We start from the raw sequence: 19,713 nt of genomic DNA on the forward strand, positions 1-19,713 counted from the left end.
ACCCGACCCCTCCGACGATCAAGTTAGCAGAAGATGTGGAGGGGGTTTCAGAAGAAGAAGTGTTTGTATGTGTGACCCCCCCCTTCTTTAATGAAGGGGAGGATATTTATAGGGAAGCTTACTACTGTTTAATGTGCCCGCCTGCAGGAGGCAAGCTGATAGCGTCTAACATGGGCGCCTGAGCAGACGTTAATGCGCCTCGACCGGTGTTTCGATTCGGTTGACCGAGTGCAGTCACGCCGATCGAGGCGTGAGGCGTCGGCTGACGTCAACCGAGTCTTATCATAATTACTATCCTCATCAAGAGTTTACATAAAGAAACACACAAACACAAGAATACAATCCTTATTACAGTGTGTAATTACTAATAAACACCGTTTGATCTCATCATTTCATACTACTTCATCTCCCTCTCATGGTGCGATCGGATGGAAGGCGATGGTGGAGTGGTTGGCGATCTGTAAGCTGAACTGGCCTCCCTTCTCTGTCACGTCGATCTTGTCCACCCCCGGCGGCGGCACCATCTCGAAGTCCTTGACCAGCTTCCCGACGATGAGCGAGAGCAGCGGCAATGCCAGTATGATCCCGGGGCAGCTTCGCCGGCCGACGCCGAAGGGGAGGAATCTGAAGTCCACCTTGCCGCCCACCAGTGCTTCCACCTCCTTCTCCTCGTCCAAGAACCTCTCCGGCCGGAACTCCTCGGGCTTGTGCCACCATTCCGGGTTGTTCCCCAGCCACCACGCGTTCACTATCACCTTGGTTCTCTTGGGGATGTCGTATCCCCCGAGTTTGGCTTCCTCGAGGTTCATGTGGGGGACGAGGAGGGGTATGGGCGAGTGCAGCCGGAGTGTCTCCTTGGCGACTGCTTGCAGGTACGGTAGTCTCTGTAGGTTGGTTTCCGTCAAGGGTTCATCTCCGAGCACATCCCACAGCTCCTTTCTGAGCCTTTGCTGGGCGTTGGGATGGTTCACCAGTTCTGCGATCGCCCACTCCATCGACCACAAGGTCGTCTCTATGGCTGTAGCATTCGCAACATTAGCCTCTCGTTAAGCCTGTCAAGTCTCGATGCAAATGATTACAGAGTCATCGTTTACCTGCAACGTTGATGTTCTCCACGATGTAGATCACGTTGTCTGAAGTGATTTCTCCGTTCATCTCGGCCTCCAGTATGTAGTCCATGGCGCACCTCAGCTTTTTCCCGTCTCTTGCGGCCATCAGTTTTCTGTAGGCGGATGAGAACCGCGGGAATTAGACATTGGTGTGCGGTGGTGATCCGAGAAAATGATGTGTAGCTGTGTCTACCTTCGTTTCTCTACGTAGTTGTCGTTGAAGAAGGCCAGCCTCCTGCTCTGCAGGTCCCTGCACTTGTTCAAGTAGCCTTTCAGGAAGGGCCTCAGGATGGGGATGAAGTCGCCGTAGTTGTACTCGAAGCTCTGCGCCAGGCGGCTCCTCTCGGAGTTGAACCGTGTCGCCTGCTGGAACAGAGGGTCGGACATCGACTCGAACCGGGCGTCGAACATCATCCGATACATGATGTTGTAGAGCATCAGCTGCATGCGGCGGCGGACGACGACCCCCTCCGTCTGCGCCACCCGGTCCCCCCGGAGGTCGCGCACCACCATGTCCATCTCCTCCTCCCACATCTCCCGGTACTGCTGCACCACCTTGTTGGTGAAGAAGGGCAGCGTCATGATCCGGCGCATCTTGCGCCAGTGGTCGCCGTACTCCGTGAACACCATGTCCTTGCCGTTGTCGGTGAAGATGTCCCACACCACGTTGCGCGGCCGGGAGCCGAACTCGACCCCCTGAGTGTGGAGCACCTCGGTGGCTAGCTTCGGGTCCGACACCACCACCAGGTTGCGCGCGCCCAGCCGCAGCAGGAAGACGTTTCCGTACTTCTTGGCCATGTCCACCAGGTTCCGGTGGTTGAGGTCGTTGCCGACCTGGAGCCAGTTGCCGAAGATGGGGAAGGAGACGGGACCAGGAGGGGTGTCAGACCCGGACCCAGAGAACAACGCGAATGGCAGCAGGAGGAGGAGAGGAAGGGAGAGGAAGAAGGGCGAAAGGTCGGGGAAGAAGGACTTGGCAGCATAAGCAGAGGCAACTGCCACAAGGGTGATGACGGCTAACTTCGCCATGGCTTCCTTCCTGTGTTGCCAATGCTTGTTGAGACACAGTGAAGGGAGAAGGAGAAGAGGACGTGATTTTATATAAGCGTTTAGGCGAGAGTGGAGCAGAAGAAATCTTCGATGGTTTTGTAGGGTAATCGATGGGCAGCGGAGGGAAACAAGGTAGGAGAAGAATGGCTTTAGGAAGTCAGAGGACTCGGCTGAGTTGGTAGAGCAGATGTTGGTGGCACTTCTTTGACTTCCCTTCAGTTTACTGATGCAAGAAGAAGATTTCTATTGTTATGGGGGAAGTACTATGTTTCTAGGTGATCGACCAATAGAAACCAAAAGTACAAGCTTTTGAACAGTAAAAGAAAGAAAGAGTTCTCCTTGCAAACACTTGAAGGAGAGTGAAGAAGAGAGAGTTGGTTGAAGGACAACCCTAATTTTCCAAGTTGCATTTCACCGAAGAGCTGATTAGGTTGACACAAAGGGATTGTTTGACCGAGTGAGGTTTAAGACAGAGAGAGCAATCGAGCGCATGGTTGGGATGACAAATGCATGGTATGGTATCGTTCTCATGTCACCTTCGTTTCTGCTGGCGTCCATGGTTTTGCCTCGTGGTTTGGGCAGTATAATATTATGGAACTGTGTCAAGTGGCTGACATTTTTTGTGGGTTTGGAACATGGATGATGATGATGATGATGATGGAATTTTGATTGTGTAGGTGAGGCAGGAACTTTGGTTGGTGAGATTGAGATCAAGAAGATAGCGTATGGGTCATGATACTTATGTTATATATATATATATATATATATATATATATATATATATATAAAATTAAAATTTTATAATTCCACGTTGAGGAGTATGGAACCAAGAACTCCTTTACCTTTAGTGCACAAAGTTTACATGTTTCGAAATGATAAACTCGTACGAATACACCTACGGATCGCATCAATGATAAATCGATCAAATAATCCCTTATTATATTAGAAGAGCTTATCATATATGATCACTAACAAATATATTAGAAGAGCAAGAGGAAATGCGAAATAGCTTCAAGATGCGAAAATGTTACTCCGAATCTCAAAGCAGAATCAACGGAAAGAAAGAAACTATCCGACCCATGATGAGCTCATCATGAAGCCAGAATGCAGCAGCTCGTGAAGCCCCCACGGCCGCGTGGCTCAGAAGACGCTGCCTTCCCGTCGTCGAAGTAGACCCTCTTTCCTGCGAGGCTCCCTCCCAAGTGCCATATCACGCACGTGTAGCTCTCCGACAGCTCTTCCTCCTCCGTGGGGTCCGACCTACTCGCCTCGGCGGCGACCCTGGCCGAGCCGATGGAGATCGGCTCGGAACGGGCCGGCGAGACGCGGGAGACGGGGCCGCACATTGCCGCCACGATCCCAAGGCCGACGATGCCGCCGCTGTCGAAGCTCCTCGGCGACCTCGCCGTTGGTGTGCGGGCCGCCGAGTCGTCGGCGAACAGCTCGGAAAGCCCCCCGTAGAAACCGCCGTTGGCGGTTCGCTTCCGCTTGGGGAACTTCCCCAGCTGGTTTCCCCCTCCCCACATCAATCACTTCTAGTGCTAAAGCTTACGACTCTATAACACAACTCCATCTAATACCAACAGCAAATAAAAGAAAGAACAAGAGGAAGGCTTCTCCAGTGGTGTCCTTTATATTGCTATCTTATGATGGAGACTTTTGGGATTGGCGTCCGGAGAGAATAAAATCAGCAGAGAAAATTGAGTATTTAAGCCAAGGAAAGTAGTACAAACATTGTTATATTAATGTCATCTTGCAGTATTAAATGCGATAAAGATCAGAACTAGACTCCTATTGTTTGGCTTGTAGATTCATATACATGTGGTATTAACAGGTAATCTGTCATTTGATACTTCAACTTGTACTAAATTATGGATGTCCCTATCCTTCCCTGACTACTCAATTGCAGTATCAAGTTGATTGTGTTCTGTATCACATGCAGTTGTACGCAGTTTAGGAAGTTCTAAAAGCTTGTGCTTATACTTTATATGAATTGTGCTGGAAGCAACAAGATAAGTAGCATAAAATAATACCTGGCAATGAGCAAGAAGATAATGAAAACCACTAGTTTGAGGTTTTAGTATTACCTTTAATCTTTCTTGGTGTCTCGCCATCATCTTTTGAGAGCTTTGTGGTATCGGCTTCTTAGTGTTCTGCTTGCTGATGAGTTTGCAGCTCTGATGTAAAAAAGGTTCTCCTAATTTCTGGACCTCAAAAGCTCAGATGGATAGATGAGTGGAAACTACGAAGAGCATCTATCTTGAACAAAATGGTACATCCAAGCCAGAATATGAAAGAACAATAGGAAAAATGCATGAGTTTGGGATCTAAGGCATTAACTAGATGCAGATACAGAATGTAGAATCATTGCTTGGTAACAGACTTTTAACAGTTAAAAGTGCATGATAAACAAATATCAGATTCTTGAATTTTAGAAAAACATTGTAAAATGCTAGCTTATGCATCAGATATTTACTAAAATTAATCTTTAGCAACTACATCTAGAAACTTATCAAACATCTAGAAACTTATCAAACAAGTAGTATATACCTGAATGAACCCAAACAAAACTTTTTCTGGAGAAACTTATCTATGCTTGCACCTGAAGTGCCAGAATGATGGCATGTAAACTGCATTTGTCATCTATTGGCTTGATTGGATGAGACATCTTTCGAGTGCGTTAATGGAAATCAAAGTCATGCAAGCATATAAGCTGAAATCCACTGCAATGTAGAAAAATGTAGTGGGTGCAGATCAGGTTCAACAGCATCTACAAAACAGGCATTAAAAGTAGCCCAACAACAACTGAGTTCACAAGGATCTTGTACTATTCAGCCTTGACCATTAGTTAAAAGAGGTTACCATTCATTATAAACATAGGCAGCACAATGACGAGAAGAGCATTCTGGCAACCATTGAAAGCTGTACCTGTATACATAAACCAGTCATTATCATTTGCTACAAAGAAAATAAAACTACTGTTCAGCCTAGACCACAAGTTGAAAGAAGTTACCCTTCATTTAGATTTTGGCAGCGCGACAAAGATCACTCAGGCAACCATAGGAAGCTGTACATCTATACAGAAACCAGTCACTAACATTTGCTGTGAAAGAAAATTTGCCTACTGTTCTGCATTGACCATCATTTCAAAGAAGTTAACCTTTCATCATAAATTTTGGCAGCACAAGGGAGAAGAGCCTCTGGGCAACCATACGAAGCTGTACGTGTATACAGAAAGCAGTCACCAACATTTGCGGTAAAAGAAATTAAAGTGATTGTAATTGTAACAAATACTGTTTGTTCCCTTGATGAATACAATACAGCAATTTACAGACACACTTGTGCTGAAGAATGTGAACTTGCTCTAAGGAAATTACATGCTAAGCCCCAATAACTAATAGGAACAGATTGTACAAACACTTATGCTGGGTAATAATACCACCCATAATGTAATTAATCATTTCAGCTAACAATCAATGAATTAATCATCTCAATTAATAATGTAAAAGAGGTTGAGATTGTTGGCCATGCTGACCAAATTGACAGGTAAATTATCCTAATCTGAGGCTTGCCGTCCTAGTCTGCCTCCTGTGATGTTCTTGAAATCACATTGGTCAACCGCTGTGCATGAGATCCCACCTAAGCACCCCCTTTTATGAAACCAATCAATGTTGTCTCATAAGTTCAAATTTGGGAAGGGTACAAGAAAAGATGGTGTTGTGCACTTGCTGATTCTGCAAGATCATGTGTTGGCACTTCGCATCACAACAAGGTTGGGCACTTTGCATCAAGAAATTCCTTCAGCATCCGAGCTGCCTTCTGACCTCCCATGAGTTCTGTTAGCCTCTCAATGGGAAGAAGAGCAAGTTCGGCCAAGTTTTTACATCCATCCATCAGTGCTCTGTAATTTGCATCTGTCACTCCAGGGAGACGCCTCAAGAACTCTACTGCAGAGGTATTATAATTTTCAGCCCTGAGACGGCAACAGATTCATTAAATTTTAGACTATCATATAACATGTCGAAACCCAATGTAATATTCTCAGACAATTGCCAAGAAAACCAATACTGAAAGCAAAAGAACTGGTCCAAAATCTATGCACATCATATAACATAAAAAGCACAGCCCAGGGCACAAAGCTTCTGCCAATGAAAGTTTGGAAAGGATCAACATACACATCGTTATCCCTGCAAGCAGAGAGTGTTTATATGACATGTCTAGAACTCTCTAAACATAACTCCCAATTGTCTAAGGATTCTCTTGATTCTGTCTATAATCAAAATGGAACTCAAAGGTATGAATACAAATAAAAAGACATACCACAATTTTGACCAAAAATTTGGATGAAAGTATATCCACAAATATTAGAAACTAGAAAATCAAACAGAAAGACCATCATCTAGGATCAGTTAAGTCAAACCCTCATAGGGAGTGAGTGGTTTGAGGTTCAAATGCTCCATAACACAAATACACATTAAATACAGTCATAATACAGCGACGTACAGTCATATATACAGCGACATGAACCTTTTTCCTTTTTTACTCAAAAAGAAAGCTATTATTGCTTAAATTAGACGAGTACAAAAGTCACCCCTAGCATCAGAGTGAATCAAGGATAGAAGATGAGAGGGTCATTCCCCTCTCCAAAAAAAGAAGCCTTAGTTGTTCTAGCATGGTTGGGCAGCCAATTGGCCAAATCACAGCAACATAAACCTATATTGCTATATATGCAATCTTTATAAACACATTATCACATATGTGGTTTACATTTCCACCTTATTGCTACGATTCTGTAATCATACTATTAGTACTGTTAAACATGGTCCATGACATTAAAACTTTAATCACATACGTTTATCCATTTCTTGTAACTTATCACCTAAACACCTTAAATGAATATACATACGACACCATAAGTCCTGGATTTGAACATATATTTATTATTTATCAATCATATATTATTTTGAATATTATTATGCAAAAAGGCATGTGCATCCACTTATGTGGGTACAATTTATGCTAAATGACCGTCCATATACCACAGCCACTTGGTAAAACATTGCCTAGTTAAATATGTGGTTATTTGCTATGAATTTAGTAGTAAGATACTCATGTGTTTACCTTACATCGTTCTCCACAACACCGTCTTCTGATGGAACGCCTACTCTAATTGCCTTGCTCTCATCTGGTTCATCCTGATTTTGTTTGAGTGATGAAAATATTTCTGCTGTGGCATGCACATTGCGAGACCAGACAAGGCGCAGGCGAGGAAAATGAAGAACAAGCAACGAGAGCTTTGAAATTATGCTCGTTGGTGATACATCATCACCAATGTCACTTGCAGACTGTAAGAAGCCATGAGAAAGTTAGTGTCATCTACAAATTTATCTAACCAAACCTAGTGTCAGCCTCAAGAAAGAAAAACACAATTAAAATGAGTTTCTGGCCTGTAGTCAAACTACACCTTGTTCATGACATAAAATGATGGAGAAAACAACCTGAAGCCACTTGAGATGTTAGGGCACACTATTTGAAGTTTGCAATTTACTGATATTTGCAACAAATATTACCTCAGCCCAATACTTAACAAATTGATAGTGATCAAGAAACTCTGGTAGCCAAAATGGATGTCATAAATGATGCAGGTGCAAAATTCTTTAAAAGTCTCCAATGAGTTATCCACCAGAGCTTGGAGACTTACAAAAAATGTGGATAATAATTAGGGATCTTGATGGACCCCTAGAACCAGAAACGCAACACAAAATTTTAGGCTTGGATCTTCATTTCAATCCAAGAACCTTATGAGATTGGTGACCAGGATCTGTACTGTGCCAGTGTGTAGAAATCTGACACCAAACCCCAGTCCCACATGAAATGTCACACAGATACTCATTTTGGACACAGGCTTATCAAAAATTGGATGTGGATCCTAATGGATATAACCTAAAATCAGCTGAATAACATCCCATAACAATAATGAATGTGTAGTTTTAGCATAGTCTTATGTATATGAACCTTTGCAATAAATTGTAAAGTAGCTCAAATAGAGACAAGGTTTTATCAACATAGTACCAAAGAAAACAGAAAATGATAGAATGGCAGGCTAAGAAGCCGAAAGCATTGTTTGCCAATCAGTAGATTGGCAATCAGAAGATTGTTCAGCGTTTGGGAAACAGTTATCCAGAAGTTTAATGAAGTCGAGTTGGAAACATTAAGATAGATGAATTCCCTATCATAGAAGGAACAAAAATGATTAAATTTATGTTTTGTTCAACTCAATGGAAAATCTACATGATAGTTATTGGAACTAATGACTCTGTATAATCAACATGATAGTTATTGGAACTGGATCAGAAAGGCAGGCAGACTGGGAAAATCATGAACTGGACCCTTGGCTGCTCTAATCCCTTAATCGGATTGTTTGTGCTAAACAACCATACTGAACCAGTTGACCCAACCAAGTTTACTATCACTCATGAAAACTGAGCCAGATCAAATTGAAAAGTCCAACTTTTATCTGTTACTGTTGAGGGCATTTTAGTCATTTCTGAAATAGAAATGATAGTCCACTTTCTCAACTACCAAATGAGCTCATACAATGCTGATAGTCCTGATGAGACCCCTTAACAAGATGGCACTCCTCTTTTAATCACCAAATGACTCCTATCATGGTAATACAACAAATCACAAGCATCAAAGTCTATATAAGTAATGGGAAGCAACCCAATGAGCTTCATATATAAAAATATATATATATATATAAGTTAAACTGGCGGCACATCCAGTTGACCCACTAATTTAACCAATAACCTGACTGACCCGAGGTTTCTTGGATAAGACAGTTAAGAGGCATACATGATGATTAACAAGTGACCAAAGACCAACTATGAAATACCTGGAAAGAGAAGCTCTTATCCTGTGAAAACTCAATTAGAAGCACAGGCATTCTGTAGTAACGACTCATTGTTTCCACCTGATGATAGAGACGACCTGATGCAAAACTTTGAAACAGATCTGCTATGCTTTTTCTTTCAACACAAATCTGAGGTGAAAGAACGTAATCACCAACTTCCAGAGTAACAGGTATGACATGCATGCCTTTCAGGTGAAGAACATTAGGAAGGCTGCTCATGAACTCCCTCATATCCACTATAACCTGCAAAACAGTTCAAGTAGACAGCACAGTCAGTTCAACTTCATAAGAAAATACTTGGAATATCTTCCAAATGATTTAGAAAAGGAAGGATATAAAATTGCCTGCATTTTTTTTTCTTGTAGCTTTCTACCACCTGCTTTCCTTGTTAATGAGTTCTGCGCAATAACCGACTGTGGTTCGCAAGAAGTACTAGGTCCAATACATCGTCCATTCTGAAAGGAGAACACAAATATTTTACAAATATTAATGAAGGTGAACATGATGATACACTTTCAACTTTCAAGATTTACTAACTGAAAGCTTGCAGCAATCTGGAATCATGAGATAAAGAACCATACTTTATAAAGCAAAAGATTTCATGATAATTCTATAATTAGACTCTTTGGTTAACAATTTTCAAAAACGACATATGAAGACTCTACTTAACATAAAGGAAAACAATTCTACCATTGCATTTGACAATCATGAGCAACACAAATATTATAATATCTGGAAGTGAAAGACAAGTTATATCGAGTTGATGATATCCAGAAAAATGTTTTAAAGCTAAACATGATTTCTGTGATTCTGACCAATACAATGCCACTATCTTCAAATTTACTTATAAGCTCATCATTGAAACAGATTATTGCCTTTCTTACCAGTAGTAGAATTTAGAAAATATTCAATCTTGCCTATTAAAGATGCTTCTGCTGCCTTTTTGTTCCTTCAAAGGAAAAAAGTATAAAAAGTGCCAACTAACTGACCAACTTGGTCTACGGACTCATGCTCATCCTATCAATATCGGCCAGCAATATAGCATGACTATAGTCAAGAAGGCACAAGAATTTACTGGGAAAATTTGATAAAACAGCCAATATGAGGTTGATCTTCAAAAGATAGTGTGACGTTCCTCACCAAGATAATATTTATACAAGAGAGATTCTCCAAACAGCCAAAGGGGGCATGAGAATTCTTAAGCTCATGCAACCATGAGGGAACCCTCTGACTAAAAGTGAAAATTGTCATTACAAACACAAAAGTAGTTTAGAACAAAACTTTACAATATAATCAATTTGCATATATTATAACTTACAGTACACAGGGTCTGGTCACAAATTAAACAATAATGACAAGCTAGCCTCTGGAGAACTTGTAGTAACGAAGATCCTCAAAGGTTCTCAAATGCCCTACTGAACAGTCATTCATACTCTGTTAGCAGATAGTTTATGCACCAGATACTTTGATTCCATAAAAGAAAACTCCAGTTTAGTTCTTGAAGCCCATCATACAGAAAGAGGCATAAAACAATTTGTATGCTAGGTTGCACTTAACTAAAATAAACAATAGAAATTCCCAAGGGAAATGATAACTACATTATCTCCAATTCATTCAGGACAGATGAATTCACGTCTAGAGATATAATAATTCATGCTTGCAGATAAGTGATAGAGGTAATACATGATAGGAAAGGATCAACAACTGAGAAAAGAGATAACATGCAGGGGATGCAATGGTAATGAACCAGACCTGATCCACTGGGATCATCATCAGTGATTTCTGCCTGATCAAGGATTCAAATGCACTGTTTTCCCTGCGTATGCTTGCCTCAAACTTTTGCACCTCAGCAGAGTCCTCATAAAACAAAAAGTAGACCTTTAACTTCTTAGAGGGATTCTCAGCTTTGTAAACTTCTATTTCTCTTACAAAGGTCATGTCTGGATGATATACAATTATAACAAATGGGTTCAGCACATCAAGTATATGTTGGTCACTATCCAGTGCATAAAATTGCACAGGTGGAAGTGGCTTGATATGATTCAATGTTGCACCATGGGACGCCTCTTTATGCCCCTGAATAAGATCTTTCTCTATACATATGTTCTCTAGATTATTCTCCTGATAACTTTCTGGGGATTTTCTTTCAGGGTCACTGAGTACACCTTCGGGTTTTGAACTGGTCTTTTCATTTTTATCATTGTTATCTATCTGATAACTTTTAGCTTCAGGAAGTTGAGTCTTTGACAAACCTTTCCTCGATCTTCCTTTTCCTCTTGTTTTTCGAAAATATTTCCTTGTACTTTCGGACTGAGAATTATCCCCAACATCAACTTCTTTAGATAAAATGTTGATCTCTGATGCTGCAGCCAATAAGGCATCATTTTCATATTTGGATATGCTGCTAGGTTCTGAATTATCAGATGATCCAGCAGCAACCACACCATCAAGTACACCAAAACCTTTAGGTTCCTGAGATCTTTTCTTGTTGCGTTTCCTTAAACTGTGCAACTCCACTTTGCCTAGCAAGTACTTCTCCCACTCTTCCCGCATAACCTTAAGCCAAAAGAGAAGTAGCATCATATCCAGATGTATTCATTAGTAATCAGAAACCAAACTTAGTTGGTTTCAACAAATCTTCTCTAAACGATCATAAAAAACAATTAAACTAGGAATATGCTGTAAAGTTCTAATTAAGATACTAAACTTAACCTAACGTGCAAATACTAGCAGACTTGTCAACAGAGTGCAACATCCTTGATCTGAAGAATGTATTAAGAAAAAAATCATGCTGGATTATGGAAAAAAGGAACTACAGAAAGGTGAATCACAATGCCACCACAATGTATTGTCACAGAAATATCTTTGTCATGATTTGTCTGAATACAAATACTACTAGTTCCAGAGCAACACCTGCTGTGGGCTTCTTGAGATGCAATCTTCCAACTGCATGCATGAGCATTCATCTTTACATGCAACCAGAACAATTTCACTGAGATCCCCTGCATCTTCTGCTACTGTTTCTCCTTCTTTAGGCTGAATGTCTTTTCTGCGCTCTTCTTCTATCTCTTCCAGCAATTCCTGCAATTAAATTCCTTTTCTTGGTTACCTTAGGTTCACTTAAATATATAATTATAAATTATATATATATATATATATATATATATATATATATAATCTTATAAACTAGAAAATCGGGAATTTCCAATGAGAACTTTATGTAATGGACTAGAAAAAGTTCTTAACCTGCAACTAATAAAATGTAGAGCAAGAAATAAAATTTCTCAACACTATTATATCTGATTCATACTTGTGCATGGAGAATTAAATGAAAAATGTACGATGTATCTAAGTAAAAGGTAAGAAAGAAATTTAATAAAGCTTAAAAAATTAATGAAGTTCAAAGATTTTGCAGTTGTGCAAATACAAAATCAGATGTCACCTGGAAAATTTGATAATGCTGATTTAGTTTACAACCTTTTCAATCTCATCTATTTCACATAGCATTATGTCATCAAAATCAAATGCGGTCTGGCCAAGGATGACCACACTGGTACACGCTTGTAAGATAAGGACATGGTATTTTTTCATGCCACACCAAAGTGGTTACTGAGACATGCCAGTCTGGCCTAGACCCTGATGGCATGCTCCAGCAGCATATGTCAAGTTACCATTTGATATATGTTCCATAACTAAACAGAGAACAAAATAAAGTTCCTTAGGAAGTAGGAACTTTATGAAATTCCTTTTGACCATTTGACCATGAAATTCATTTTAAGAACCCTTCTAACCATGCATGTTTCCACTCCAAAACTCTTGCCCACTTATACCTTGCTTTGGCACCAATACAAGCTATAAACTGGATAAGAGCACCTTAAGCCTGCCAGAAGAAATTGTTTTTACATCCCATAGGCACCCAATTACACACACAGACAAATATAGCACGATGGACTATGAAAGATATTAAACATACAAGATATAATGTAAAGTGCCATATAGAGACTTCAATGAGGGACTTGAATATGTGTTATATCGTTGCTGCATCAGCGTGCACCACCCACAATACAGATTTGACATAATAATCATCTGTTTAGAAACAAAGTTCTGATAGGATAACATCTATTTAAGAACATAACTTCATAACACGACATCCTACGTGCTACACTGCTGTGGGAGAAGAAAACAAGAGAGGGAAACACAGTGTATCGTACCAAGTGGACAATGAAGAAAAGCAAGCAAACTCACTCACTTACACGTAACACCTTCCACTTGGGGGCTTCTTCCAGGACTTCTTCCAACACTACACCAGCTTTTGTATCCACTTTACTTCCATCTGTTTCAATTGCAGAAGAAGCTCCAGTCCCTGACGAAATGAACAGTAATATTATTCAATACAATGCATGATGTCTTTATCTAGAATAAGATTTTCTCCAGCCTTCATTATTGAAATGGGTGGATGCGAGGATTCAATGGTATGCAGATACATACTAGCAAGACAACCATTAGCATAAACCCACATAGTCAAAAGGAAAAGAACAGAAACTAAATGAAACAGGGGGAACTCACCACTTCCTGTTTCTTTCTTGCTCTCATTATTAACTTTCCTTTTCCTAGTGGCGCTTTTAGTGTCCACACTGATTTTTGTCCCATCTGCTCGAACCATCTGGTAAACACGCTTTTTCGCAAGCTCAAAAATCTTATAGCTTGAATCAGCAAATATCCACACTGATCGAACACCTTCTGAAACTCTCAAGGTATCCAAATACTTCAGGTACGTAACAGCATCGTACCTAACAAGAACAATTTCCACTAAACTAAAATTAAGAACCAACCTCAACAGCACTGCCGTAAATTTTAGTCACGAAGAATCAATCTTGAACCTCGAAGTATAAGAAGCATCAAAAGTAGACAGCAGTAGAAATTTCACAAGTAACTTTCTTTACCTGACAAGGTAATCCAACAGCTTCCTTAGGGTCTTGAGATCGCTAACCAGCTGCTTGGTCTTCTTCCCAAGAGTGTGCCAGATGGGGTCGAGCTGCCGCCTCACGATCTCATCGAAAGACTTGAACAGGCCGTTCTCGACAGTGAGGTCCTCAACGTCGACCTTGTTGGTCCTCCGGAGCTCCTTGAGACAGGCATCCATGGACCCAAGCACCGCAGCCTGGATCCCAATCATGGCTGGCGTCATGGGCACCCTGACGTCCACGACCTCGGGTGGGGTACGCTCGAGGTCAGTCGAGACGAGGACGTGGAACCTTGGCCAGAGGTGGAGGCGGCGGACAAAGAGGGACTTCATAATGCGCTCGGCCTTGGCGAAGCCGGCGACCATCGCGTGGGGCCGATCGGAGAAGGCATGGATGGGGGAAGAAGGGGAGTGGTCCCGGAGGATGCGGGCGATGAAGGCCTCGGTGGAGGTGTCGGAGAGGCGATGAGCGTTGAGCACGACAAGGGCGGCAATGGAGGATGGGGGGACGCGGGAGGTGAGGAGGTCGGCTACGAGGACGCGGGGAGTGACGAAGAGGGCAGCGCCGGAGGCGTAGAGAGCAGTGCGGTTGTGAGAGGGGAGGTCGCCGGGGATATCAGAGGGAAGGGGGAGGTCCGGTTGCCCATACCTGCGGAGTGCGGCGGAGATGGCGGACTTCTGGGTGTCGGAGGCGGAGAGGAGGAGGAGAGAGCCAGCGGAGGCGTCATGAAGGAGGAGGAGGGAGGCGACGAGGGACGGGAGGGGGAGGCCAGAGGAGAGGACGACCAGGTCGCCGTTGAGGTCGTCGAGCAGGTCGGAGACGATCAGCCCCTGGAAGGGGAGCATCGCTGACTCGCGACTTGGGGTGAGATCGGAGAAACGGTGGAAACCAGGAAGAGGGAAGAGGTAGGTAACATCGGGCTCTTATCGGTCATGGGATCCGACCCGGTCCATTGGCCTTGGTCTCAAGACGGATAGGGTTCGGATCCCAAGCGGTTGAACCGGTAGTTTGTACAAAGACTAAATTGACCGGACACGAATCCAATCCCTCCATACGAGCCTAAATTGCCTATTTAGGCGCACGCAGGTCCAACCAAACCAAGCCAACCTGTCTAACCGGACCCGATCTCCAAATTGCTGAACTCGGGTCAAAAATTAAACAAAAGATTGGTCAATTTCGAAATTGTAATTTATTCGAGCAATAGCGGTAGAATTTTCGAGTTAATTCATAATTAAAAGAATTAGAAACGGCGGCATTCGACCTTCCTTTACTCCCTTTCCGCTCCTCAATTTGCCACCACCGCCGATGGAATCGCGCACTCTGAATCCGCGCTTCCACGCCTTTCCTCCTCCATCTCCCTCTCTTTGGAGCGTCCGTATCTCGTCAGTTTTTGGGTTCTCCCACCGCATCGAGGACCACCAGATCCGAAGGTGTGATCTCCTCCTCTTCAATTCTTCGTCCCCTTTTGTATTAGGAATTAGGGATGTTGAGGAGGCACTCCGATTCTATGAACTGATCCACTAGTTTTTTTAGGTATTTGAGAAGGGTGATCTCATTCAAGCCCCGAGGCGTCGCTAGAGTGTAAGAGGTAGGAGTGGACACATTCGGTGCCACTACAGATATATCCGTAGAAACAGTAGTGATTTCTTAGAAGATAATGATTTGTTTTCGACCAGTACATCTCTTGGGAGGTGAATGAACTCAATGCTCTGAGGGTGGGAAGGCGCCAATTACCATGGGCTTCACATATTCGAGTAGGAGCAAACGCCTCAGGTACTTTCTCATTCTGGGTCATTGACGTTGCAGAATGGTTCAAATGAAATAGTTTAATTGCTGTTCTTGTAGCAGTCAGATACTTAGGTAATTTTGCCAAATTTCACAAGTACAAATCATGTCTGATATGTGTAGCAGAAGAATTGTAGTATTTTATATGATTTACATGGGAACACTGGTGTGTTAAGTATGAAGTGCTAAAAGTATACCATGAATAATTCAACTGATCAAATGCATAAATAGGGAGTCTGTGAGTGAACTGGGATTGTCTTAAGCGATTCCATATTCTGTATGATGTGTTAAATGCATTCTGTTGAATATTTGTTTTTACTTTCTAATAACTTTCTGTGAATCTCATCTTTTGTTGCATTTCATTTGCACGGAGTTGCCAGACAGTGTAATTGCTTTTTCAAACAAGCTTTTAGTGTCAAAATCCGCATGTCTATCAGCAACAATTTTCTGAAACTATACAAGATTTTGATGTATGATCAACTCCAAAATGTAGTATCACATGCAATTGTGAACTTGAGATCCTTTCAGTATATTTCATTGTCCCTGGAAACAAATGCTTGAATCATTGTATATATTGGATTGGATGAATTAGGGTAGACTATTTTTCTATATGGAAGAAAACCAATTTTCATCTACATGTAAACTTGAAAAATTTTATCATGATTGTATCTGAATGAAAACCATCGGCTGAAAGAATACATTTAACTTCCAGTCACTTAGATTTGAAAATGTGGACCAGTTTGACAGTATTTTCCTGCAACTTAGATTATTGTCTTTCTTCATTATATAGTAATCCATTGAGTAATATAATTTCTTGATTCAAGCTTGAAAAGATTTATGTCATGCAATGTTTCTAGTCCGAAAGTTCATATTGGTACAAGTCCTGTGACAATTTAATTTTTGTAGAACATATTACTGAATGCCATGGCAGACTGGTCGTTCTCATGGCATTATAAAGTTTCTTTTATTTATTGCTCTACTCTATTACATTTCACAATCTCATATTTTTTGTGAGGATGTGAAGAATAAAGAGACTATTCTATTTTCTGGATTCATGTGTGAGAAATGCTTTCTAAATTTAGAAACACAATGAAACTATAACCTTTGGAACAAATCTATATTGACATTGCTTGGACATGAACACGTTGCAACATGGACGTAGTTATATGTCAAATCTTTTAAAGTAGGTCACAACACGATATGAATGAGGCAAACAACAATTATGTAAATTATATATTGCTACAATTCATATATTAAGTGATATTATGTACAATTTAACAATCTATGGTCATCATAAATATAACTTATGATAAGCATAAACAATCAATTATATATCAAATGACCATTCACATATAGTACGTCGTATTAAGGAGACTAATTAAAGCATGGAAATTCAAAATTCAATGTATACTATATTCAAGTGTTCAGAATCCTTATATTCAAGGTATATGCACACGTGGGCATGAGAAGCATTTTGATTGCATCAAGTTAGAGATAGCATATCATTTTTGTTTATCAAATTAGGATAGTTCAAGTTGCCCAACACAATAAATTATCCTTTAAGGATCTTGTAATTTTGCAATCATTACTAAATGAAAATAAATTAAATATCTTGCTTAGAAGAACTTTTACATTTTAAGGTAGATGAAGTTACCTGCACAAGCCAAAAAAAATGATATCCTTATTAAACTAGCAGTTATCCTAATTAATGAAGTATTGGGGATTTGCAGTATGTCATGACGACACCATCCCGAAATGCAGCATTTGATCATTATTTTTAGAAATCTTGGATTGCACAATAGTGCAAACTTCCACCTTGTGATATTGAGTAGGCTTAAAAGATGGAAAACGCTCCAAGGCAGTCATTTTCCTTACAGCAGTGAATTTGATTGTCTAGGCTTCTACCTTGCACAATGGTGCAAACTTCTACCTTGTGATATTGACTAGGCTTAGCAATCGTGGATTACAAAATACATGTTCATTATATTTTTGTGCATCTTAACAGCAGTGAATTTGATTGTCTCGTGCCTTTTCCTTAGCGGTGCATGACTATGCTGGAGGACTGGGCGCTGTTACAAACTCAAGTGCATCTAACTGGGGTGTATTTTATGGGACACATCAGACTAGGTCCACGTACAAACTGATATATGCTTAGAACTTTAATTTGTTGTCATTTTGTCAATCTCTTGTACTTGTTAAACAATTTGATTTGATGATACTTTCATCAATTTTGCTCATACTGTTCCATTAATGATGACCACTTTTCACTGGTTAAATACATGGGTCTTCCAATAGCTGAGCAATCAAGTAAAAATTGATGCATAATAGAGGAAATGCTTAAGCTTTGATCGCAATGCTTCCTTTGGTCTTCAGCTGGTTAGAGTTTTCTAACAAAGAAATTTTCTAGATGAACCCGAGAAAAGTATATATGTACATATCATACTTACTTCATTTGGAGTTTATTCAAGGTTTGGAAAAATCAAAGTTGTTAAAGCAGGGTGTTTATGTAGATTAAATTGGTCATTGTACAAGGTTTGACGTTTGCTACCGGGTGCAAACGGCAAGCTTCACAATCTACTCTGTTTATTGTCATAACTCCCTAGGGTTTCCTATTTTCACCAAGTACAAACCAGTTAGATTCTGCTTTTCTGTGGAGCATTATATTTGTGTTGAAAGCTATTCTTTGCCTCCAGTATGCAGCCTAAGTTGGTACTGTCTCTGCTGCTTTTAGTTTCTGTTCTCCACTTCAAATTTTCATTTCTGCATCAATGCAAACCTTTGTCACTTAGAATTCCATTTCTGCATCAATTTCTGCTTTTGGATTGGTTTCTCATGCCAGGTATAACATTTGTATTACATGTACTGAGCATGTCATGGATTCTTTTCTTAATCATGGTGTGGTTTTTTTATCATTTCTATTTTTTATGATCTTGCTGTTATAACTTATCAGTGTATGCATCATACTCTTAAGCATCTTTAATCTATAAATTATGTGATTTATATGTATATTAGCTATCGTTCTTTATAATTCTGCAAATTTAAGTTCATCCATAAAAAGTTATTCTATTTATTGTTCTTAGTGACGATAAAATTGCAAAAATTCAACCTGAGACAATGAGAGGATTAAATTCCAGGGAATAATGGAGCTTGCATTAAGAAATTGACATAAAAGGTACAAAAAATTTCAAATATATATGATGAAGAGGTTTAGTTAATTTTGTTCTTTTCTGTTTTGTTTTGGGCGTTCTCAGAAGAAGTCTTGGATGCCCTTGCCCGCGAAGACCTTGTCGGAGATCTCGGCGAGGATTGCGTTGACGGTGAGGAGGGCGACGCTGGAGCCGGCGATGACGGCGATGACGACGCCGGTGGTGCCCAGCACCTTGCCGAACGGTGGCCACTCGATCTCCCTCACCTCGTCCGCCACCCCTCCCCACAGATCCGACGACGACGACTCCTTCTTCCTAGCCTCCATCATCTCCTTGAGCTCCTCAGCCACCGATGCCGCGGCGGTGGAAGCTGCGGTGTCCCTCTTCTCTACTTCCTCCTCCTGCTCCTTCTTTCTTCCCTCGTCGGCCTCCGACTCCTCCAGGGTCTCGGAAGCGCCGCCGTTCTCCTGGGCGGAGAAGCGGCGAGGGCGGCGGGTGCCCGGGAGACGGAGGGGCGAGGAGACCCGCAGCGGCGAGTACTGGGCTGGGACGGGGTGGAGGTGAACGGGGAGAGCCGCCCGGAACGGGACGGCGCGCGGAGGCGGCGGGGGCTTGAGAAGGAGACGGGAGAAGGGGGCAACCGCCATGTTGCTCTCGCTACTCTTGAGAAGAGATCGGTCGGTTCGGAGGAAGATAGGGGTGGCTCGGAGAGCGGTAAAGTTACTCGCGGAAACACCTTAAGCCTA

General features: G+C 41.5%; 3 protein-coding genes across 5 annotated transcripts; all 3 read right to left on the bottom strand.

The window, feature by feature from the left end:
- Positions 1–263: 263 nt before the first annotated feature.
- On the bottom strand, positions 264–2,564 carry LOC135633923 (cytochrome P450 CYP73A100-like). Its single transcript, XM_065143929.1, has 3 exons — positions 1,303–2,564; positions 1,095–1,222; positions 264–1,018 (listed from the first exon to the last, which is right to left on the bottom strand). Exons 1-3 carry the CDS (start codon positions 2,136–2,138, stop codon positions 414–416), a joined length of 1,569 nt encoding a protein of 522 aa, XP_065000001.1. The 5' UTR covers positions 2,139–2,564; the 3' UTR covers positions 264–413.
- Positions 2,565–5,416: 2,852 nt separating this feature from the next.
- On the bottom strand, positions 5,417–14,924 carry LOC103976861 (DNA repair endonuclease UVH1). Of its 3 annotated transcripts, none has more exons than XM_009392195.3 (9): positions 14,016–14,924; positions 13,639–13,862; positions 13,326–13,435; positions 11,986–12,153; positions 10,825–11,628; positions 9,417–9,527; positions 9,055–9,315; positions 7,281–7,504; positions 5,417–6,132 (listed from the first exon to the last, which is right to left on the bottom strand). In XM_009392195.3, exons 1-9 carry the CDS (start codon positions 14,879–14,881, stop codon positions 5,922–5,924), a joined length of 2,979 nt encoding a protein of 992 aa, XP_009390470.2. In that variant the 5' UTR covers positions 14,882–14,924; the 3' UTR covers positions 5,417–5,921. The 3 variants fall into 3 exon arrangements, with proteins under 3 accessions (XP_009390470.2, XP_018678389.2, XP_065000000.1); XM_018822844.2 differs by having other exon boundaries at positions 5,993–6,132; positions 7,286–7,504; XM_065143928.1 differs by lacking the exon at positions 7,281–7,504 and having other exon boundaries at positions 6,001–6,132.
- Positions 14,925–18,949: 4,025 nt separating this feature from the next.
- LOC103976863 (preprotein translocase subunit SECE1) lies at positions 18,950–19,675 on the bottom strand. Its single transcript, XM_009392196.3, has one exon. It carries the CDS (start codon positions 19,612–19,614, stop codon positions 19,069–19,071), a length of 546 nt encoding a protein of 181 aa, XP_009390471.2. The 5' UTR covers positions 19,615–19,675; the 3' UTR covers positions 18,950–19,068.
- Between the last annotated feature and the right edge of the window lie 38 nt (positions 19,676–19,713).

This window comes from Musa acuminata, chromosome BXJ3-3 (genome assembly GCF_036884655.1).
Source record: "Musa acuminata AAA Group cultivar baxijiao chromosome BXJ3-3, Cavendish_Baxijiao_AAA, whole genome shotgun sequence".
Lineage (NCBI taxonomy): Eukaryota > Viridiplantae > Streptophyta > Magnoliopsida > Zingiberales > Musaceae > Musa > Musa acuminata.

Bases quoted from the DNA above. Each gene is read 5' to 3' on its own strand.
- LOC103976863 (XM_009392196.3), bottom strand. From the start codon at position 19,614: ATGGCGGTTGCCCCCTTCTCCCGTCTCCTTCTCAAGCCCCCGCCGCCT.
- LOC135633923 (XM_065143929.1), bottom strand. From the start codon at position 2,138: ATGGCGAAGTTAGCCGTCATCACCCTTGTGGCAGTTGCCTCTGCTTAT. The intron at 1,223-1,302 runs GTAGACACAGCT...ATCCGCCTACAG, and splicing joins AACTACGTAGAGAAACGAAG to AAAACTGATGGCCGCAAGAG. The intron at 1,019-1,094 runs GTAAACGATGAC...CGAATGCTACAG, and splicing joins GGAGAACATCAACGTTGCAG to CCATAGAGACGACCTTGTGG.
- LOC103976861 (XM_009392195.3), bottom strand. From the start codon at position 14,881: ATGCTCCCCTTCCAGGGGCTGATCGTCTCCGACCTGCTCGACGACCTC. The intron at 13,436-13,638 runs GTGAGTTCCCCC...TCATTTCGTCAG, and splicing joins CAAGAAAGAAACAGGAAGTG to GGACTGGAGCTTCTTCTGCA. The intron at 7,505-9,054 runs GTATTTCATAGT...GGCTTCTTACAG, and splicing joins ATAAGAGCTTCTCTTTCCAG to TCTGCAAGTGACATTGGTGA.